This window comes from Cynocephalus volans, chromosome 6, assembly GCF_027409185.1.
Source record: "Cynocephalus volans isolate mCynVol1 chromosome 6, mCynVol1.pri, whole genome shotgun sequence".
NCBI classification, from domain to species: Eukaryota; Metazoa; Chordata; class Mammalia; order Dermoptera; family Cynocephalidae; genus Cynocephalus; species Cynocephalus volans.
The window spans coordinates 150,010,290-150,034,037 of NC_084465.1; the positions used below are offsets into that span (position 1 = coordinate 150,010,290).

Sequence of the window (23,748 nt, forward strand, 5' to 3'; positions counted from 1 at the left end):
CATGTTGAAGGGAAACCTGCACACCCATGTTTATTGCAGCTCTATTTACAGTAGGCAAGCGTTGGACCAACCTAAATGTCCATTGACAGATGACTGGATAAGGAAAATGTGTTATATATACTCAATGGAATACTACTCTTCCATAAAAAAAAAAATGAAATTTTGACATTCACAGCAATGAGGATGAACTTAGAGAAAATTATGTTAAGTGAAATAAGCCAGGCACAGAAAGGGAAGTACCGCATGTCCTCACTCATAATTGAGAGTTAAAAAAGTAAACAAGTAAATAAAAAAGGAGAAATATGCAACAATCACAATAATTATGTTGAACTTTCAAAAGGAGTGAACAGAACTGAGGTTACCAGAGGTGGGAAAGGGGATGAGGGTGGTTAGTGAGCAACTGCTAAAGGGTCACCAAAAAGTAATTACATTATGTAATGCTGAATATACTAATTATCCTGATTTGAGCATTACATATTGCACGCAGGTATTGATATTTAATACTGTACCCCCAGATATGTACAATCTATTATGTTTCAAATAAAAAAAAATCGTTGGGTGCAACTCAGAGAGCAATGCCTGAAATGAGTTTTGGTGACCAACTATTATGTTTTCTGGCTTATCTTTTCTGTGTTTCATTCTGTAAAGGTAATTCTCTCTTTATATATCTTTTTCTTATTTCTCCTTTTTTCTTGCTTAAAAGATAGCATACTAGATATCCTATCTTTCAGTTCTTTCCTATTATTCTATAGAAATACCTCCATGTCGATTTGTACGGATCTTATTTATTTTATTTTATTTTATTTATTTATTTGTTTGTTTATTTTGTATGTACAGTTGTTTGGACCACATTATATCCCATAGTTGATGTTATCCTAGTTTATATACCTCACTTTAACCAATTTCCTGTGCTTGTACAATTAGGTGATTTTGAATATTTGCAGGTACGAATATGCTGTAATGAATAACCTTGTGCATATGCACTTTCATTGTTTGGTCTCTGAATTTGTATTAACTGAAAATATAAAAACATTAGAAAACTAGGGACTAAGATAAAACATATTTGAAGCCTAGGAATACTCATGCTATGACGAGGTAGCTTCATTGTTCACCCTGTATCAGTCTGTTTCTATTGCTTATAACAGAAATAACTTAACTGGGTAATTTGTAAGAAAACCAAATTTATTGCTTACAGTTTCAGAGGCTGGGAAGTCCAAAGTCCAGGGAATACATCTGGTGAGGGTCTTCTTTGGTGGTGACTTTATAGCAAGTCAAGGGTCTCACGTGACAGAAAATGACAGAGCAGAGAGAAAGAGAGAAATCTTCATGTGCTCTCCTTTTAAATCCCTCAAAACCACGCTCATGACCACCATTAAACAATTTGCTATGTGGGGTCCTACAATCTAATCACCTCAAGGTCCCACCTTTCAGTTACCACAGTAGACTTTCCCACCCTCAACAGTTACAGTGAGAATTAAGTTTCAGTGACCTTGGGGGACCATTCAATCCACTGCACACTTGTTAAAACTTTTCTCACAATTTTCATATCTGATGTATCATTATGGTAATTTACTTTTAACTTAATAAAAATGAGATAAAATGCTGTTGTACACTTGTTTTAAATTTGAAACCTAGGGGTTTCAAATAGACCTCTTTTTTTTAGTGAACTAAATGTATCTCTTTATGTAGCTCATGATGAAGAACAGGGTGAAAATCTTACACTTAAGCATCAAGACTCAGTGTCAAAACCAGAAATCCAAGTGAACAAGCAAATAACTCCCAAAGAGGAAAGACACTCTGGTAAGTACAACAAGTACAGATAACTTTAAGTTATTTTAAACTGAGCTCATCAGAAGATTGCTCATCAGAAGATCTTTTTATTTTGGTTCATGAATATATTAGCATACATTTTGCCAAAATTTTACACTTTGACTAGTGCATGAGTACCCTACCATAACTAAAGAAACAAGCAAAAATATTGATATCGTTTGGTTGGGATTTCTGGATCTAAGATTATTTCATGACCACAGGACATGCAGTGTCCCCCAAGGCCCTATAATAGGTGAATAATTGTCTTTCCAAAGTAGTGTGCCTTTTAGTCACTCCAGGTAATTATGGGTCCCAAAACTTAATGGGCACCTTTGACCTGTGGCAGTGGCCTTCTGCTATATGCTTCAATCAGCAAACAGAGATATTTCTGAGATCTGTAACTCAAACAGAAATTGGGGATCAGAAAAGCCTAGCAGCAGGCATCTCAGGAAAACTATATGAACATCTCTTAGGCATCCTCTTGATCATAGCACTACTGAAATAAACAGCCTTTCTGGTAACCCCATAGATAGATGTCATCAGTGACCCCACATGGGGAAAATGAAGGTGTAAGTGTCTGAATCATCCCCCAATCACTGGGCTTCTTTTTATTTGTTGGACCAGAAAGGGCCAGAGCTTGGCAGTCTTCTCTGGAATGAGATATCATGCCCCTTAGAGATCAAACCCAGGAATTTCACTAGAGTACTAGGTAACTTGTCTGTACTATGGTCAGGCCAAGAGCCACCAGTGGGTCAGCAGGGCATCTAGTCCTTTTTGGGTGATGTCCTTGTTTGTACCCACTTAAGTGATATCATCAATATAGTGGAAGGCTAGTTCTCTGTGGGAGCAGGCCATTTAGAGGTCATGACCTATGCATTGATGACAGATTTTGGAGCAATTTGGTAGCCTTGTGAGAAGATATTAGTGGTGTATTGCAACTTGTTCCACATAAGGTTAAACTGACCTTGAACATCTGTGTGGAAAAGGATATGGAAAAGGGCAACTGAGATGTTAGTTATTACATATCAGTTTCCCTCAGTTTGGAGAATAGCCTGTATGATAGTCACAATGTCACAAGGTATCACTGGTGCCTGGGGCTGTACTATAGCACTGAACTGCCAAAATCAATTGAGTCACTATGCACCAGAGGCCATGCGCAAAGATCTACTTAGTTATTGAATGGAAAAATGGTCTTCTGGAGAGCTTTAGCTTCATTAAGCTCAGCAATGAGAACAGCTATTTCTTTTTCTTCCCAGAAAGTTGTTTTGGGAAACAAAGGCACTAGGTGCTATTAGTCTGGAGGTTTACAGTTTTCCACATGCCCCACTAAAGTGGCTCTAAATGCAGCAGTTCCCATCAGGGCTTGGGACTGAATGCAATTGAGTGTTCACATAGAAAATGCAACTGTACCATTAATACATTCAGTAGGAGGGTGCATAAAAATGGAGTTTTGTGATGTCCCAAAAGGATACATCATTGTAATGTTTGACCAAGGATCCTGTTGGTGGTGGCCTCAGATATAAAATCGGAAAGTGCTATCTCTTTTCCCTCGTTCCTGATGTCAGAGGTTGTGAAGATCACAGTCACCTGTGTACCAGTATCCTAGTGTCTCTAGAAATGGAACATTCCCCCATCCCCCCTTTTAATTCTGACCTTGGTATACATCCTCAGATCACCACTGGTGACATAGAAACCTTGGCCTAACCCCTCATCTTGTTTGAACAATTTTTAAAAGCTGAAGAGGTCTGAACAAAAGTAATGGGGTTCTCTGATTCATTTCAATATCACTGGGAGGTACAGAGGGAAGAGCTCTTTTGTTGGTCAGAGGAGTCAACACAATTTGGATTTCAGTGGTGCCATGTGTAGGAACCCATGGCTTGATACCCAGCCAGGAAATCCTTGGTGCAGAGTACAATGATGTCCTCCTTCAGACCCCATTGTTGAGTAACTAGACCCAGATTTCTTGGGGAAAACCCTTTACTACATCATCCAGAGTGGATGCCAAATTACCATTTTTGGGTCACTCTGTTCACTGGTCAAACACTGTTATCTTGGTGGTAGCTGCTTTTTCTGTACCCAGAAATTTGTCAGTTAATACCTGGATTGTGCTGCAAGTCAATGACTTCCTCATTAAGTGGTTTAATTGAGCTGGGTAACCAGCAAAGATGGCACAAATAAAATTAGAAATCTGGTTACAAATCTTATCATCACTGTCCTTGCTCTATCAGTGACCTTAGAGACCACCACGGTAGCTCAGGGAGTTATTGTTGTCTTTGCAAAGGATGGCCCAAACATGACGTTTTTCAGTGGCAGGGAACGCATCATGCATGGGTGGGCCATCCGGTTGGAACCAAAATAGTAAACAGCCAAGGAAGAAGAGGAAGGTCTCAGTTGTTCATGTCTTTTATCCCCCTTTACTCCACCTCCTTGGGCAATATGGACACTGTCAAGGCTCTCAGAAGGAGTTCTGAAGTGACAAGACCCACAATGTTTCCTCTCCCTCACTAAGTTTAACAAGATTACTTCCTTTATTGTGGAGGCAAACTATCCAAGCTTCTAAGATCTCTTTGAGTTGCTGGGCAAAATGATCCTCAGGACTCTACATTCTTTTTCATTAAAGCATATCTCAGTAATTCACTGCATCATAGGCTGTCCATCAGTTTCAGGGGCATGCTTAGAGCTAAGAGTAGCCATTGGGGTGCAACTCAGTATGCAGAGTCTCCAGTTTTTTTGAACACATCAACTTAGGACCATAAGCAGTAGCCACAAAATTGCTTCCCTAGCTTTCTCAGAGCCCATCTGTTGGATCTCTTATTTGACTCTTTGGGCATCATCACTGAAGTGAATCAGAGTCTAAAGAGAGAAACTGTTTTTCCCTGTCAGAATTTAAAAGCTTATGTAAACAATGCAATAGCACTCTAGAAAGCCCCATGGGGTCTGTTAGCACTTTCCAAGACCTGTTGGCATGACTGGTAAATGCCCTGTGGCATCCTCAGTCCCTTTACAACAAACCAACTAAAAAGATTTCACAGTTTGTTTGTGTTCCCCCTTGCTTCCCTACTTTCACGTCTAAGAGTGAGGGTTTATGTCAGACACTATACTGATGAGTTACTGCTTTTATTTTTCCTTCAGTAGTTCCATTTCATTATCTGCTTTCAGTATTCATTCTGCCTTCTTATCCTTGTCAATTTAATTTTATTTTTGAAACATGTAGGTCGTAAACCTACTTCCAAAAGTAAAAAATGTACAAAAAGGTTTACTTAGAGGAATATCATCCCTTCCCTTGTCCTCATCTCTCATTTTGTCCATAACTAACAGCATGGTTTCTGATATTTCCTGTGTTTCTTTTTGCAGAGATGACTGTATCTATTTCTTTCTTATTTCTTTGTCTTCCTTACCCAAAGGTAGCATACAAATTTTCCCCTTTTTAGATATTTTTTTCTTAACATTATTCTTAGAAATTCCTCCAAGTCAATGTATAGAGATTTATTTCATTCATTTGCCATAATTTGTACTGTACCGTACTGCATAATACAAGTGTATACCTTAGTTTATTCAGTCATCTCCTGTGCTTGAAAACGTTTGTGGTTTTGAATATTTTGCAATTACAAATATGTTGTGATAAATAACATTGTACATAAGCATTTTAACTTTTAGTTCTATAAATATGTATTAACCTAAAGTATAACTAAGCCAAGAAAACTATAAACTAATATATATTAGATACATAAAAATATTGTGAAATAATGAGCTTCAGCACACACTCATTAAAAATGTCCTTACAATTTTCATGTCACATCTGGCATTATCGTAACTTACTTATAACTTTATCAAAATGAGAGAAAATTCTGCTATACAATTATTATAAATTTGAAATCTAGAGACTTCACAGTAGATCTATTTTTCTATTAAGAGAAATTCAAGTAAAAAAACAAAAAACTTCCCGAGTGGAAAGACTTAATAGTAAGTATAATAGTTGTGGGTAACTTTAAATTAAAATTTAATCTCATCATATCTTTTTTCTTTGTTTCATAATGTGTATTTGAGCATATAATTTATAGAGAATTATATAATTTCTATAAATTATAGAAATACCCTAAAATAACTAGAGAACAAAAGCCATATAACATTTGGTTGGAATTTCTGGTTGTGAGACTATTTCATGGAATGCTCATGTGTTTAATGTCCACTAAGTCCCAATAACTGATCAGTGGTCTCTCAAATGATGTTTATTTTCAGCCTGCTACAGAAGATTATGGATCCAAAATCCCAATGGGCACCTCTGACATGTGGCAGTCCATAGACTCCAGCTGGCAAACAGAGAGGTTGCTGAGATGTGTAACTCAAAAGGCAAAATGTATCAGAGGGGGTAAGGGAACAGATGACCTGTGTGGCCATTCGAAGGGCCTCCAGGGCATCCTGTCTTTAGGCCCCACCCAAAGGTCGTGATCCTTTTAGTAACCTGATAGGTGGGTGCCATAAAGATGCCCATGTAGAGAATGTGAATGCACCAGTAGCCAAACAGTCCCACCAATCACTGGGTTTCTTTTTTATTTGTTGGGACTGAGAGGGCCTACTAAGGCTTGGAAATTGTCTCCTCTGAGGTGAAACATATTGTCCCTTCCCACTTTATTCCCATGGGTCATAAATTCTTCTACCTTGTCCGTACTAAATTCACATGGGTCATAAATTCTTGTACCTTGTCTGTACTAAAGGCCCAGCCGTGTTGGCACATGTGGGTCAGTGCAGCATCCAGTACTTGTTGGGTAGTGCCTTTGTCTGGGCCCAGTGAAGGATGTGATGTGATCAGTATAGTGGATGGGTAGTGCTTCATCTGGGACTGGAGTTTTTTCAGGGCATGACCTTGTAGAAGCACATTAAATGTATAATGCAACCCATTCCATGGCAAACTGTCCTGATCATCTTTGTGCACAGGAATGCTGGAAGGGCATTTTCAATGTCAATTTCTTTATCTCTACTTCCCTCAGCTTGGATAGTAGCCTGTATGGTAGTCAAAGTGTCTGCCAAAGGTGGCACTATGGTGTTGAGCTATCAATAAGCAGTTGAGTTTCCAGACACCCCAGGCAGAGCAAAGGTCAGATAATGAACTTTGGCTTCCTTTAACACAACAATGAGGGCAGTTATTTCTTTTTATCCTCAAGTCAGTTGATATTGTTTTTTGGGAGACAAAAGTCTCTCAAAAAGTCTCTCAAAGTTTTTTGAGAGACTGCTAGGTGCTAGCAGTCTGGTAGGTTTACAGTCTTCCACATGCCCCACTAAAATGGTCCTAACTACAGCAATTCCCTTCAGGGCTTGGGGTTGAATGCAGTCAGGGGTGGACATAGACAATACATGTATAACAATAATCCATTCAGTAGTGGGTGGTAAAACAGCGGAGGTATATAGTGGCTTGAAGGGACCCATCCATAGTCAGGTCTGGGTGAAGGTTTTGGTGGTGGTGGTCTCAGAATGAAAACCAGAGAGCATTGTTTTTTTCCCCTCATTTTTGTCCCATTTTGGGGGATCACAGTCACCTGTGCGCCATTATCCAAAAGGCCCAAGAAATGAAATTCTCCTCCATGTCCACCTTGAACTTGGACTTTGATATAGGGCCTCCATTCCTCAATAAGGACATGGCAACATTGGCCATCTCATAGTCATTTTTTATTTTTTAAAGCCAAGAGCTTTGTGTGGCACTTGGCAGGACTCTCTGATTCATTTCAAAATTCACTGGGAGAAGGAGAAGGAACAGTATTTGTATTAGTCACAGGGATCATCATCAGGAAGACCCTTGGGGGCTGCCATTGGGCCCCTATGTCACACTGCCAGGCCATGAGTTCCTTGGTGGTGAGCCCATTAGTCTCCCTGTTTGTGTCCCCAACCCCCCATTGCTGGGTAACCAGACCCAGAGATCTTTTTAGGAAGGTCGTTAGTCAGATCACTGAGGAGTGCGTGCCTGATTACCATTTTTATTTTACTGTTTCTGATGGTCTCTCTTTGCTGTTTTAGCAGTAGTTGATTTTTCCGTTCCAAGGAATTTGTCACATTTAAGATTGTTGTTTATACTATCACGGTAAGTGAATAAAGTTATGGTCTGGATTATGTCACTGACCAACTGACCTGACCTTAGAGGAGGTTTAACTGGGCTCAGCAACCAGCAGGAGTGGCACTTTTGACCCTAGAAACCTCAGTCTTGTTAAAAATCTTATCAGTGACTGATACCATTTTCTTTCTTGTTTCAAGAGACCACCAGCGTAGTTTCCAGGGCTGTGTAGCCTCTACAGCCATGGTCCAAAAATGTATTTTAGTTAGCTCTCAAAACCCAAATAGTACCGAGTTGAGGAAGAAGAGGGAGTCAGGTGTTCCCTTTCTATCCTCTCCCTTTGCTCATCCTCCTTGAGCAAAGCTTCTGCTATTATGACACTCTGTAGAAGGGGTTTTCCTTAATAAAGCACCTCAGAAGGTACTATTGCTTCTTACTAAGATTAACAAGATTACCTCTTTTATAATTCAGGTGAAAAACCCAAGTCTCTAAGGTCTCCTGGGTTATACGGCAAAGCAATCCTAAAGGGTTCTACATTCCTTTTAACTAAACCATAAGTCTTGATATCTTGCTGGGTCACAGGCTGTACATCACTGCCGAGTACCTGTTTAGAGCTAACAACAGTCACTGGGTACAACCTAGCTTGCAGAGTCTCTGAAAACTTTTAATCCCATTGCCAGGGGACTATATCAGTAGCCAAGGAATTGCTTCCCTAGCTTTCCCAGAGCCCCTCTGTTGGGTCTCTAATTTGACTCACCAGGCATCTTGGTCAGGGAGTCTGGAGCTAAAGAGAAAGACCGTTGGAACCCTTCAGAACCAAAGAGCATATGTAAACAATATGCTAGCACTCTTCTAGAGTGTCCCATGGCATTGGATAGCAGTCCCTGAGACCCATTGATATGGCTGGCAAAGGGGCCCTCAGACTCTTGCAAATGATCTGCTAATATCCAACAAGAGGTCCCATGAACTCTAGCATCTCCCAAAAATATCCTTGGAGGTCTATTTTCATACTTTTTGCTTTTTCAGAAAAGCATTGTGCTCAATTGACCACTCTGTTCCTAACCATTTGTCACTTAGAGAGCTGCCACCTGTGAAGGTGATCAATTAAGACAGCAAGCCAAATTGAAAGTAACAGTTAAGACTGTATCCACTTAGTGTGACAAGATAAGCAAGAGTCTAAATGCAAAAGAGCACTGAGTCCACCATTGTTTCATTTTTCTATAGAATGACATCGGTCAAGGGTAGGATGTATGAGCACAGACAGGAGGGGAATGAATGTACAGTTTCACTGAAAGTGCAGTTGTTTATACCACATATATACCATACATACTGTATATTCTTATTTATTTGCACAAATACTCATCTATATGTACACACATGTACACATCACTTATGTACTATAATTGAACTATACTATTGTTCATAGTATACATATCAGTTTATTCAACCAGTCTTCCAAGCTTGAAAATTTTGATGATTTTGAATATTTTGCAATTACAAATAATGCTACAATAAATAGCATTGTGTATATGCATTTTCATTTGCTGGTCTATGAATATGCATTTACCTAAAGTGTAAATAAACTAAAGAAATTAGAGACTAATATAAAACATATTTGATGCCTAGGAGTATTTATGAAATAATGATGTATCTTCAACACATTAAAAATGTTTTAACGATTTTCATGTCAGATATAGCATTATGGAAATTTACTTATAACTTCATAAAATGAGAGAAAATGTTGCTGCCACTTGTAATAAATTTGAAATCTAGAGATTTTGCAGTAGGTCAGCTTTCTTAATAGAAAAGAGACTACATTTCTCTCCTAATGTAGCTCATGATGAAGTACCAGATGAAAATCTTATGCTTGAACATCAAGATTTAGTGTCAAATACCCAGGAGTAATTAAAGAAACAAAAAATCCCCAGAGGAGAAAAACTCAGTAGAAAATATGAGTGTTAGCTATTTTTGTATCAGAAAAACTTTTTGTTGTTGTTGTTCACAAATATGTATTTGATATACATTTTATAGAAAATTTGCACTGTAACCTAAAGTTGAACACCCTAACATAACTCAAGAACAAAAGCAAAGATATTGATATGTTTTGGTTAGAATTTCTTGTCATAAGATTATTATACCACCAAGGTCATGCTCTCAGTATTTACCAAGGCCAATAATAATCTCATAAAGGACGGGTACTTTTCACCTGGCTCTGGCAGTTTGTGGGCTTCAGGCACCTCTGATCTGTGGTAATCTTCTGCTGTAGGCTCCAGTCGGCAATCAGAGGTGTTGCTGAAGTCTGTGTCTGAAACAGCAAACGGAAATCAGAGGGATCCAGGAAAAGGACAGTCAGGGTGATCGGTTGATGGGTCTCTAGTGCACCATGTTTGTCAGGGCCCCACTCAAATGTAGTTGGTCTTTATGGTAACCTGATGGGTGGTGTCTGATCTCTGTGGCTGAAATGTGAATGTGGCAATAGCTGAATAGTCCCACCAATTGCTCACATTATTTTTATTTTGGGGGGCAGAGAGTGTTTTGGCATGGCAATTGTCTTCTCTGGAATGAGACCCAATGCCCCTTACAGATCATACCCAGGAATTTTACTTGGGTTTTAGGTCTTTGTATTTTGCCAGTAATAATGGGCCAGCCAGGTGCTGCATGAGGATGAACAGAGCATATTGTTCTTGGGTAGTGTCCTTTCTGAGCCCTGTAAGACTATTTCATCAATACAGCGAAGACTAGTGCTCCTTCCGGGAGTGGAACTTTTACTAGGTCATAACCTATACACTGATTACAAATAGTTGGGGAATTTAGGGAGACTTGTGGAAAGATATTAGTGTTGTTTTGTAACCTATCCATAGGCTAACTACTCCTGATACCTGCATGGAGAAGGATACTGAAAGGGCATTTACAATGTCACTTGCTGCATACTAAGTTCCTTCAACCTGGATAATAACCTCTGTAGTTTTCACAATGTTGGGTACCACTAATGGCACTAATGCTTTGTGGAAACCTAATCGATTTAGTGTCTAGGCACCCAAGGTCTTGCACACATGCCAGATGGGACTATTGAATAGGGAAATAGTTCACAGATAGTTGGCTTTTTTAAGCTCAATGGTGAGGATAATTATTCTTTTTCCTTCCCTGGGCTGTCAGTATTGTTTTTGGTAGATAGTGGCACTAGGAAGCTTTCTTTGATAATAACTTCCAGATAAAGCCTTTTTTGTACTTGTCTGTGGTTGGGCCAGAAAGATCACATATAGGATTTTAACTTGAATCCTTAGTCCTTAAGTATACATACACATATTTATATGTGTACATGTACATATACATATATACATTCACACACACATACACACATGCATGTGCACATAATCATGCATATGTACATGCATACACATATTTCAGAAATCATGAGGTCTCTCAGACCCCTTCAATTTTAGTCCTTCAGAGCTCAGTCTTACCTTCTTCCAAATATTTTGTATGTGTATGTTCTTTCTTCTGCAGTGTGAATCCTGACTCTCAAAACATCAACACATTAAGCATTTGGTCAATCTTATAATGCTTCACACCTTGTTACAGAATTGCTTAGCACATATCACTACAAAAACAAACCTATTAAAAATGTCTGTGATTTGTTTGCAGTCTGCCCTCCCCTTCCAAATCTTGCCCAAGACTGGGGGTATGTTTCAAATACTGTTTTCATGAGTTACTTGGATTATTACTCGTTTTTTTTTTTTTTTTTTTTTGTCTTCAGTAGGTTCATTTCATTAAGTTTGTTTTCAGTTTTAGTTCCCACTTCTTATTCTCGGCGATTTAATTTTATTTTTGGAATATGTAGAACATTAACCTCCTTCCAAAAGTAAATATTATGCAAAAGGTATCCTTAGAGTATCATTTCTTCCACAGTCCTTCCCCCTGCATTCCCATCCTCTCTCTCACCCTGTCTTCTTGTAGGTAACCAACTGCATTATTTTCCGGCTTATCTTTCCTGTTTTTCATATCTCTCTATTTCTCTATCTCTATTTTTTTTTCTGATTACTTCTTTCTGGCCCCAAAGTTAACATACTAGATACTTTTTTTTTTAGATTTTTTTTCATTTACTTCCTAGAAATTCCTCCATGTTTTACATAAATTTGTACAGCAGTTTGTACCACATTATATACTATAGTTTAAACTATATCATAATTTATATTATATATCTTTGTTTATTCAACCAATCTCCTACACTTGAATATTTATATGGTCTTGAATATTTTGCAATTACAAATAATGCTGTGATGAGTAACCTGTGCATATGCATTTTCATTTTTTATATATTAACCTAAAGAATAAATAATCCGTGAATTCTGGAGACCAATGTAAAATATATATGATATCTCAGAATATTTATGAAATAATGAGAGAGCACCCATTAAACTATTCCTATCATTGTTCATGTCATATATAACATGGTAATGTATGTACAACTTTATAAAAATGAGAGATGCTGCTGTACCTTGTTATAAATTTGAAATCTAGAGATTTCGCAGTAGATTTGATTTTCCGTTCAGTGGACTGAGTACCTGTCTTTATGTAGCTCATTTTGTAGTACCAGATGAAAATCTTATGTTTGTGCATCAAGATTCAGTGTCAAAACCCCAAACGCAAGAAAAGAAACAAACTTCCCAAGAGAGAAGGCGCAATAGTAAGTATAATAATTATATATAACTTTAAATTATTTTAAATTTAACTAATCAGATTTTTTTTGATTTATGAATGTGTATTTGATCATATATTTTATGAACATTTTACATTTTGACCTCAAGCGTGTATACCCTAAGATAAGTAGAGAACAAAAGTAGGAGTATTGATACTTTTTGGTTAGTTGCATGATCAGTAATTACTAAGTAACAGCACAGCCTCCACACAGATTCATGAAAACTATTCACATGATTTTCTCATTTTATTTTCATTGGTGGAAAGTTTACTGATTACTTGGCATATCCAAAAGTTTCATTGCACATCTGATTTTCTATTTAGCATTTCCTTCTGAAACCCAGAAAAAGGATGTATCACTTGAAAATCTATTGCCTGAGGAGAAAATTTTATTATCAAGAAGCCAGTCTCAAACTGAGAAACTTCAACCTGCCATAAATGAGAGTCTCAGCAGTAAGTGATTAATTATAAATCTTATAAATTATTTTTAATTAAATTCAGGATAACTTTGTTTTGGGTTTATGAATACATCTTCAATCATATGCTTCATTTGGTAATATTTTCATCACGCTTCAGTATCTTTATTGATGATTCATCTGTTTCTTTTATAATTACTGAGTTCTGCGCATTAAATCTCCCATTTTGTGGTTTTCTCTACTTCTTGTAGTTGTGTCAGCTTTTGCTTTGTATCTTATAACACTGTTATTTATGTGCACATAAACTTAAAATTCATATCTTCAAGGGGAGAACATTTTGTCCTAATTAAAGGACCCTCTTCATCATTTCTATAGTTTATGTGTTTTCCTTAATAACTACCTTATCTGCTGTTAATATGGCTCCACAAACTTTCTTCTCATTGGTGTTTGCACAACACTTTTATTTTTTCCATTCTGTTACTTTATTTTTCCTGTTCTTTATGACTTTGCTGTGTCTCTTGTAAGAAACTTGTGATTGTATATACTTTTAAATTTAGTCTGATATTTGTCTTTTATTTAGCTCTCATAATTACATATAATCAAAGCATTTATATCTTTAGGTACAATTCATGATTTTCTTGGCTCTTCCTATTTATCCTACCTGATATGTTTCCTTCATTCTCTATCTGCTTCCTCTATTTTTTATCATTATGTATTTTTTCTTAACCATATTTGTTACTCCCAATTTTAAACTTTATTCTAAAGTGTGAATTCAATAAGAAAACTAAAGAATAATTTAAAATATATAAGTATTTATAACACTGTTTATAATAATAAAGTAAAATGATAATTTATATTAACAAATGTATTTAATGCCTATGTGTATCTAAAAAGTATTGACTGCTTTTGTATGCACAAGTGAAAAAATGTATTCCATGGTGTTTATATTTCAACTAGACATATTTATATCCTTAAAAAATGAGACAAAATATTGTTGGGTAATTAACATACATTATAAATCTACAAATTCAACCACAGATCTTTTTCCCTAGTGTTTTTTTTTTTTTTTTTTTTTTTTTTTTTGGTCTTTTTCGTGACCGGCACTCAGCCAGTGAGTGCACCGGCCATTCCAATATAGGATCCGAACCCGTGGCGGAGCGTCGCCACACTCCCAGCGCTGCACTCTCCCGAGTGCGCCACAGGCTCGGCCCGTCCCTAGTGCTTTTAAGAGCCTTTCTTCCTGTAGCCCAGAAAAAGATGAAGTATCAGATGAAAATATTTTCACTGAAATTGGAGCAGCTAGAAAGAAAAGATTCCATAGTAAATATCATAATAATTATATTATTAAATTATTTTTAATTTCATTAATTAAATTTTAATTAAGAAGAATTTTGTTCATGGATGTCTATCCTGCTATAACCTTACAGACATCCATTCAGTTTTTTATTATATCATTTAAATTTCCTATTTCCTTATTTCTATGAATTTTGTTTGTTTTATCAGTTATTGAGAGATGTATATTGAATTCCTCCACTATTGTGGATTTATCTATTGCTTCTTGGAGTTCTGTCCATTTTCCTCATACTTTCTATCTTATTAGGTGCAAACAAATAAAACAAGTAGGTACTCCACCTTTTATTTTTATGAAATTTACCATCTTAGTCTCTAGTAAGATCTTTTGACTAAAAGTCTATTTTGTCTGATATTGACTACAGAGTTAGTTAGTGGTTAGTGCTTGCATGGCATATCTGTTTTCACCTCTTTACAATTTTCTGTATTTTGATAATTTAGTGATTTCTCTTATAAGTAACTTATAGTTAAATATTTATAAATCCAGTATGATTTTCTTTGTCTATTCCTAGAATATGTGATCCATAATTGTAAAATTATTATACTTCTTGTATATTTGTATGTGAATATTTATTTTTTGGGTGCTTTCTTTTTTTCCCACCTGATCTAGGTTTCATTGTATTTCTTTTCTTATTCTGGAATTACTATTTTTAATCAGTCTAACTTTCAGTCAAGCACATGTTATAAAGACTTTTACAGTTTTTTAAAACTGTAAGTACCCTTAGCACAAAAAAGTCTAATTTCAACTTTCTAAATGTATTTATGAAGTAACAAGGGTGCCTCCACATACTTTCAGGAAAAGTACTCTGATGATTTTTACCTTTACCTTCATGGTCCATTTTGAAAATGCATCAGACATTTTTTTTTTCATCATTTATTTAAATTGTATTGATTTGCTTATATTATTATAAAGCTGACAGGAAACTTTGAATGGCTCTTACTACATATTAATAATCCAGAGGCTTCACAATAAAGTGGTTTTACTTATCATTGGTTTAAAAGCCTCTCTTCTTGTAGCTGAGGAAATGGTTGAGAAATCAGATGAAAATCTTTCACCTAAAGATAAAGTTTTAATTTCAAAAAGCCCTTTACAAGTTAAGAACTTTGGTACTACTAGAAAAGTGGGTTTTGCAGTAACTATACTTATTAAGAATATTGTGTAATAATTTTTAATTAAATATTTCTCCTTAGTTCATAAATATATATATTCAATCTGTCATAAATATGCTTTTTACATTATCATGTATCCATATTTCTATATACACATATAGAACATGTATGTGTGTTCTCCACTAGATCAAATTGATTCATTATATTGTTCATGTGTTCTTAATTCTGTTGAAGTTCTCTGTTTTTTCTATTGTTTGTGAGAAAGGCATTTTAACTTCTACTACTGTGATTAGTTTTATCAACTTATGACTTATGTTTCTAAAGCTTTTTTATTATACACATACACATTTCAAATTGTTATATGTTCTTGGTGCACTGAAACTCTTGTCTTTCTGGTGGGCATTTTGTAGTAACTTTTAAAAATTTCCTTTAGTATATTTTGTCAGATACTAAAATAGTGTCTTTCTTTATTTCTGTATTTGCATAGCATAATTTTTTCATCATTTTACTTTCAATCTTTTTGTATCATTGACTTAACTATGTACCTTTAAAACAAAATGTATTGTAGTTGCTTTTTTTAATCTAATGTGACAATCTTTGTGTTTCAGATACTCATATGGCATTTAATACATTTATATTTAATGCAAGTACTGGTATTTTGGGGGTTAATATACCAACATTTATGTTTTCTGCCTTTCTTACCTGATCTGTTGTTCAATCTAATTTAAAAAATTTTTTAATGTCATTTCTTTTTTCTTACCCATATTTGTTATAAAATACATTTAACATAATTTTAAAATGTGTATACCTTATAAAACTATTCTCTTGGAAGGTACTTCCATATTTTTACACTTCATGTACTCAGTCATATTTCACTGTCTCAACATTGTGATTATATTGTTTCAAAACACAAGAGGAAATATTGCTGGATAATTGACATGTATTTGAATTACAGAGGTTTTTCAATAAATCAATTTCTCTATTTAATGGATTAAAAGCATCTTTCTTGTAGTTCAGAAAGTGGAACCAGTATTAGCTGAAAATTTTTTACCTGAGGATAAAGTTGCATTGTCAGTCGAAATGGAAGCCCTAAGTACTAAGTATGGTAAGTTTCAATATCATTGGTTTATTTTTTATTAAAATAAGCTGAAGGACTTTGTTCTTAGGTTTATGAATGTTTAATCAATCATGACTTTTGTATACATCTATTAGATCATATGTGTTGTATTGTTCAGTTATTCTTCATTTTCAGTGAAGTTTTGTTTGTTTATTCAATGTTACTAAGAGATGCATATTTAATTCTCTCACTGTGATTATGGACTTATCTATGTCTCCTGGTAGTTCTATCAAATTGGTTTATATATTTGGAAACTATGTTATGCAATGTGTACAAACTTATACTTGTATTTACCTGGATAACTGAGACTGTAAAAATACACTCATCATCTCTAAAAATGCTTTTTGTTTATTGTTTATCCCTTTAATGTTTATTTTGTCTGATGTTAGTATAGCTACATATACTTTCTTGTGATTAGTATTTACACAATCTTTTTGATTTAGTTTAAACAGAGGTTCATGGTACCCATGTGAGCACAGTATTTTTTTTGTAATATTCCTAAACAACAAAAAAACCCCAACAGTTTCTTTATTGATTAGCTATGTTCAGACAACTTAGCACAGGTTGGATGCTGTATAACTTTTGTGGGAACATATGTTTACCACACCATTAGGTAAATATCAAGGAGCACAATTGCTAGGTCATATGGTAAGACTATATTTAACTTTGTAAGAAACTCTCAAACTGACTTCAAAGTGGCTGTAATGTTTTTAATTCCCACCAACAATGAATGAGAGTTCCCATTGCTCCACATCCTTGCTAGCATTTGGTGTTTTCAGTGCTTTGGACTTTAGCTATTTTCATAGTTCTCTATTGGTATCTCATTGTTGATTTAATTTGTAATTCCCTAATGACATATATGTTAAGAATCTTCCATATGTTTATTTACCATCTATGTGTTTTTTTAGTGAGGTATCTCTTCAGCTCTTGGGCCCACATTGTAATGGGATTATTTGTTTTATTATTGTGTCAGGTATGTGTTTTTCAAGTATTTTCTCTCTGCCTGATGTTGGTGTTTGCATGCTCTTAAGTGTGTCTTTCACAGAGCAGAAGTTTTTATTTATTTATTTATTTATTTATTTTAATTAATGAATTATTTTAATGAAGTACAATTAAATTTTTTCATATTGTGCTTTTGGTATTGTATCTCAAAAGCCATCACCAAACTTAAGGTCACATAGACTTCCTCCTATGTTATCTCCTAGGAGGTTCATAGTTTTGTATTTTACACTTAGGTCTATGATTCATTTTGAGTTCATTTTTGGTGAAGTTTAAGCTGTGTCTAGATTCATGTTTATGCATGTGGATGTCTAGTTATTCCAACACCATTTGTTGAAAAGGCTCTTTCTCCATTGAATTTCTTTTGTTTCTTTGTTGAAGATCATTGACTATATTTGTGTGGCTTTCTCTCTCTCTATCCTGTTCCAGTTGATCCATTGGTCTGTTCTTTCAACAACAGCACACTGTCTTGATTTCTGTAGATTTATAGGAAGTCTTGAAGTTAGGTAGAGCATCAGTCCTCTGATTTCATTTTCCTTTAATATTGTGTAGGTTATTCTGGTCTTTTGTTCTTCCGTACGGACATTTAGATTGGCTCCAGCTCTTGGCTGTTGTAAATAGAGCTGTGATAAATATGGAAGTATACATATCCCTTCAACATGATGATTTCCATTCCTTTGGGTATATACCCAGCAGTGGAATTGCTGGGCTGTATGGCAGTTCTATCTGTATTTGTTTGAAGAAACTACAAACCATTCCCATAATGGCTGCACCAATTACATTTCCACCAGCAGTGTAGAAGAGTTCCCCTTTCTCTGCATCCTTGCCACCACTTGTTATTCTCTGTCATTTTGATAATAGCTGGTCTAACTGCGGTGAGATAAAGTCTCAGTGGGGTTTTGATTTACATTTCCCTGCTGCTGAGTGATGTTGAGCATTTTTACATGTGTCTGTTGGTCATTTGTATATCTTCCTTTGACAAATGTCTGTTCACCTACTTTGCCCATTTTTTAATTGGGGTTCTTGTTTTGTTACTGTCAAGTTGTTCAAGTTCTTTGTATATTCTGGATATTAATCCCTTGTTGGATATATGGTTTGAAAATATTTTCTCCCATTCTGTTGGCTGTCTTTTCACTGTGTTAATTGTTTCTTTTGCTGTGCAGAAGGTTTTTAATTTGACGTAATCCAGTTTGTTTATTTTTGTTGTTGTTGTCTGTGCTGTTAGATCTTATTCACAAAGTCTTTGCCCAGTTCTACACTCTGAAGTGTTTCCCCTACGTTTTCTTTTAGGAGTTTTATAGCTTCAGGTCTTGCTTTAAGTCTTTAATCCATTTTATGTTGACTTTGGTAATGAGGAGAGGTATGGATCTCATTTCATTCTTCTACATATGGATGTCCAGTTTTCCCAGCACCAATTATTGAAGAGGCAGTCTTTTCCCCAGTGTATGTTCTGTTGCCTTTGTCAAAGATCAGTTGGCTGTAAATATATGGCTTGATTTCTGGATTCCCTATTCTGTTCCATTGGTCACAGTGTCTGTTTTCATCAGTACCATGCTGTTTTGGTTATTTTAGCTTTGTAGTGTAGTTTGAAGTCAGGGAGTGTTATGCCTCTGGATTTATTATTATTATTATTATTATTATTATTATTAATATTTTGCTCATGATTGCTTTGGCTACTTGGGGTCTTGTGTTGTTCCATATAAATGTTAGGATTATTTTTTCTATTTCTGTGAAGAATGTCATTGATATTTTGATGGGGATTGCATTGAACCTGTAGATCACTTTGGGTAGTATGGACATTTTCACAATGTTAATTTTTGCAACCCAAGAACATGGAATGTCTTCCCATCTTTTTGTGTCCTCTTTATTTTTTAAAAATTTTATTAATATTATTTTTTACATTCTATGATGTTGTTGTAGAGCAGTTGGGAGGGAGAGGGAGAGGGGAAAGGGGAAGGAAATGGGATGGAAGAAGGAGGAAGGAGGAGGGGTGGGACGGAGGCTTGTGGCATCCCCCACATTCCCAAAGGGGAGACTGGTAGGCTTCCAGTGGTGGCTTGGTTATTGCCAGGCTGAGTGCAGATGTCAAGGGGGTGTGGCAATAGTCCTCATCCCCCACCACTCCAGCTCAGGAACCCAGGGCCCTTCTTGCTGAGGCTTACTGGTCATCACTGGGCTGGTTGAGCATAGGGGGGATGTGACCAAGGCCATTGGCCCCCCCCCCAGCTCAGGAGAGCCCAGGGCACCTCCTGCAGTGGCTCAATCATTGATGCTGGGCTGGTTGCTCATGTCGGGGTGTGTATGGATGAGGTGCTCAGCCCCCCACCGCCCTGGCTCAGGAGAGCCCAGGGCACCTCCTGCTCTTTAGTTTCTTCCAGCAGTGATTTACAGAGGTTTTTCACTTCCTTGGTTAACTTTATTCCTAGGTATTTTATTTTTTGGTGACTATTGTGAATGGGTTTGCTTTCTTGATCTCTTTCTCTGCTAGTTTATTTTTGGAGTACAAAATTGCGACTGATTTTTACATGTTGACTTTTTACCCTGTAATTTTACTGAAATAGTTTATTACCTCTAAGAGTTTTTTGGTAGAGCCTTTTGGATTTTTTATATATAGGATCATGTCATCTATAAGTAGACACAGTTTGACTTTGTCTTTTCCAATCTGTATATCCTTTATTTCTTTCTCTCGCCTGATAGCTCTGGCTAGTACTTCCAATACTATATTAAATAGGAGTGGTGAGAGTGGGCGTTCTTGTCTTGTTCCTGTTCTTAAGAGAAAAGCTTCCAACTTTTCCCCATTCAGGGTTATTTTGGCAGTGGGTTTGTCATATATGGCTTTTATTGTGTTGAGATACTTTCCTTCTATACCCAATTTGCTAAGAGTCTTTATCATGAGGGGATGTCTAATTTCATCAAATGCTTTTTCTGTGTTGATTGAGATAATCATATGGTTTTTGTCCTTAATTGTGTTGATGTGGTGTATCACATTTATTGACTTGTGTATGTTGAACCATCCTTGCACCTCTGGGATGAATCCCACTTGATCGTGGTTTATTGTAATTTTTTGATGTGTTGCTGTATTCTGATTACTAATAATCAGAATACAACTCTTTGTTGAAGAGTTTTGCATCTAAGTTCATCATGGATATTGGCCTGTAGTTTTCTTTTTTGTTATATCTTTGTCTGGTTTTGGTATTGGGGTAATGCTGGCCTCATAGAATGAGTTTGGGAGAATGGCCTCTGTTTTGGTTTTTGGGAATCATTTGAAGATAATTGGTGTTCACTGGGCTTTATTTGTTGGGAAACTGCTGATTACTGTTTCAATCTCATTGCTTGTTATTAGTCTGTTTAGGTTTTCTATGTCTTCTTGGTACGATCTTGGTAATTTATATGTATCCAGAAATTTATCTACTTCCTGTAGTTTTTCAAATTTGTAGATATATAGTTGTTTATAGTAGTCTCTGATGGTTCTTTGTATTTCTGTGGTTTTGATTGTAATGTCTTCTCTTTCATTCTGAGTTTTGTTATTTGGGTCTTGTCTCTTCTGTTTTTTTTAGTTAGCCATGCTCATGGTTTGTCTATTTTGTTGATCTTCTCAAAACACCAAACTTTTATTTCATCAATCTTTTGTAACATTTTTTGGGTCTCTATCTCATTTAGTTCTGCTGTGGACTTAATTATTTATTTCCATCTACTAATTTTGGGGTTAGGTTGTTCTTGTTTTCTAGTTCTTTGAGGTGTAGCATTAGGTTGTTTATTTGAAGTATTTCTATTCTTTTGATGTAAGCATTTATTTCTGTAAACTTCCCTCTTAGTACTGATTTTGCTGTATCCCACAGGTTTTGGTATGATCTGTCTTTATTTTCATTAGTTTTAAGAAATTTTTTGATTTCCTCTTTAATTCTTCTTGGATCCATGGGTTGTTCAGGAGCATGCTGTGTAATTTCCATGTGTTTGTATTTTCCAGAGTTTTGCTTGTTATTGATTTCTAGTTTTAATCTATTGCATCTGAAAAGATACTTGAAATGGTTTCAGTTGCCTGATATCTGCCACATCCAATTGATCTAAAGTGTAGTTTAAATCCTCTGTTTCTCTGTTCGTTTGTTGCCTAGAGGATTTGTCCAATGCTGAAAGAAGAGTGTTCAGGTCCCTAACTATTATCGTATTGGGGTCTATCTCTTTCTTTAGGTCTGATGTTGTTTGCTTTATATATCTGGGTGCTCTGGTGTTGGGTGCTGATATATTTATGATTGTTATGTCTTCCTGAATAGATCCCTTTATCATTATATAATGGTCTTCTTTTATCTTTTTATGGTTTTTGGTTTAAAGTCTATTTTATCTGATATTAGAATGGCTGTTCATGCTTGCTTTTGGTTTCTGTTTGCATGGTATATGCTTTTCCATCCCTTCACTATTTGTGTATCTTTATGGGTGAGGTGAGCCTCTTGAACAGCATATAGTTGGGTCTAGCTTTTTAATCCAGTCAGTCTGTGTTTTTTTGGTAGGGAACTTAATCCATTTACATATAAGGTTTTTATTGACAGGTATTATTTTACTCTGACATTGAATTGCTTTTTCTGTGGTTGAATTAAATATCTTTCATTCCTTTCTTCTGCTTTTATTGTTTATCTTCAGTTTTCATTGTTTTTTGGAGGTGGTTTGGTATAGTCTCTTTCTCTTTCTCGTTTGCATATCTGCTCTACCAGTGGTGAATGTGTTCGTGGTAGCGATGATCATTTTTGGGGTTCCAGGCACAGAACTCCCTTAAAAATTTCTTGTAGAGCTGGTTGTGTGATGGTGTATTCCTGGATCTTTTGTTTGTCTGGCAAATACACTATTTTCCCTTCATTTCTGAAGGATAACTTTGCTGGGTATAGTATTCTCGGCTGGCAGGTTTTTTTCCTTTTGGTACTTTGAAAATGTCATCTCAATCTCCCTGGCACTTGAAGTTTCTGTTGAGAAATCTGCTGTTAGTCTGATAGGGATTCCCTTATAGATGACTGATACTTTTCTCTTGCTGTTTTTAGGATTCTCTCCTTGTTTTTGAGTTTTGCCAGTTTGACTACAATGTGTCTCAAAGAGGATCTTTTTGGATTGAATTTGTTTGGGGACCTTTAAGCCTCTTGGATCTAGATGTCCATATCTCTACCAATACCTGGGCATTTTAATGCTATTATTTCATTGAATATGTTTTCAGTGCCTTTTCCTTTCTCCTCCTTCTCCAAAACACCCATGATTCAAATGTTTATGTGCTTAAGGTTGTCTGCTAGCTCTTTTAAAAATGTTTTTTTTTTTTCTTTTTCTTTTTTGTCTGCTTGGGTTATTTCAAAAAGACTGTCTTTGAAATCAAAAATTCTTTCTTCAACTTGCTCTAACCTGCTGCCTATACTCTCAATTGTAGTTTTTATTTTGTTGATGAGTCTTTCAGTTCCTTGAATTCTGCTACATTCTTCCTTATGGAATTTCTCTCTTTGTAAATTTCCTCCTTAAAATCCTGAATTGTTTTTCTCATTTCATTGTGTTGTCTGATTTTTCTTATATCTCACTGAGTTCGTTTAAGATTGTTATTGGAAATTCCTTTTCAAACATTTCAAAGGTTTTCTGCTTTATGGGGTCGGGTACTTGAGAATTACTGCATTCCTTTTGTGGTGTCATTTTCCTTTTTTTTTTTTTTTCATAGTTCTAACCTCTCTATGTTGATGTTTAGTCATCCAGTAGAGCAGTTACTTCTTCTATTACTATGGAGTGGGCTTGAGGAGAGAGATTTCCTCCTGTAGGTGTGTTTTACATTGACTGTTGTTTGGCGTTTTGGTATTGGTTCTGGGTAGACTGAGTAGTGTAGTCTCCATGTGTGTAGTTCTACCATATTCTATGTTGGAGTTTGTGTGGGTGCCTTCATGGTGTAGGCACTAGGGCACTTAGTGATTTCTTGTTGAGGTTAGTTGGGATGTTGAGGATTTGGGATAGCTCTCAAGGTCTTGGGCAAAGTGTCTTGGTTCCTTGTTATTTTTTGGCTGGGGTAAGTGACCCCAGGTAGACTTGTTGGTTCCCAGCTCGTGTCCTGTATTCCTGATGGGCATTCTGGGGTATACTGGATCTCCTCAGATTGAATGGGTGACCCTGGGAGAGGTTTCTCTTTCCTTATTCCTATAGATTAAGGCTTCTCCTGAGTCCTTGCTTCCTTTAGTTGGGGGGATGTGTTGGTG

General features: G+C 36.0%; 1 protein-coding gene across 1 annotated transcript in view; it reads left to right on the plus strand.

Annotated features, from left to right (window-relative positions):
- CCDC7 (coiled-coil domain containing 7) overlaps positions 1 to 23,748 on the plus strand; it is a 346,712-nt gene that overhangs the window by 200,305 nt on the left and 122,659 nt on the right. Inside the window, exons 24-26 of the mRNA XM_063101148.1 lie at positions 1,690 to 1,800; positions 12,444 to 12,539; positions 12,875 to 13,007. Coding sequence (XP_062957218.1) covers positions 1,690 to 1,800; positions 12,444 to 12,539; positions 12,875 to 13,007 — 340 coding nt within the window. The remainder of the gene's footprint in view (positions 1 to 1,689; positions 1,801 to 12,443; positions 12,540 to 12,874; positions 13,008 to 23,748) is intronic.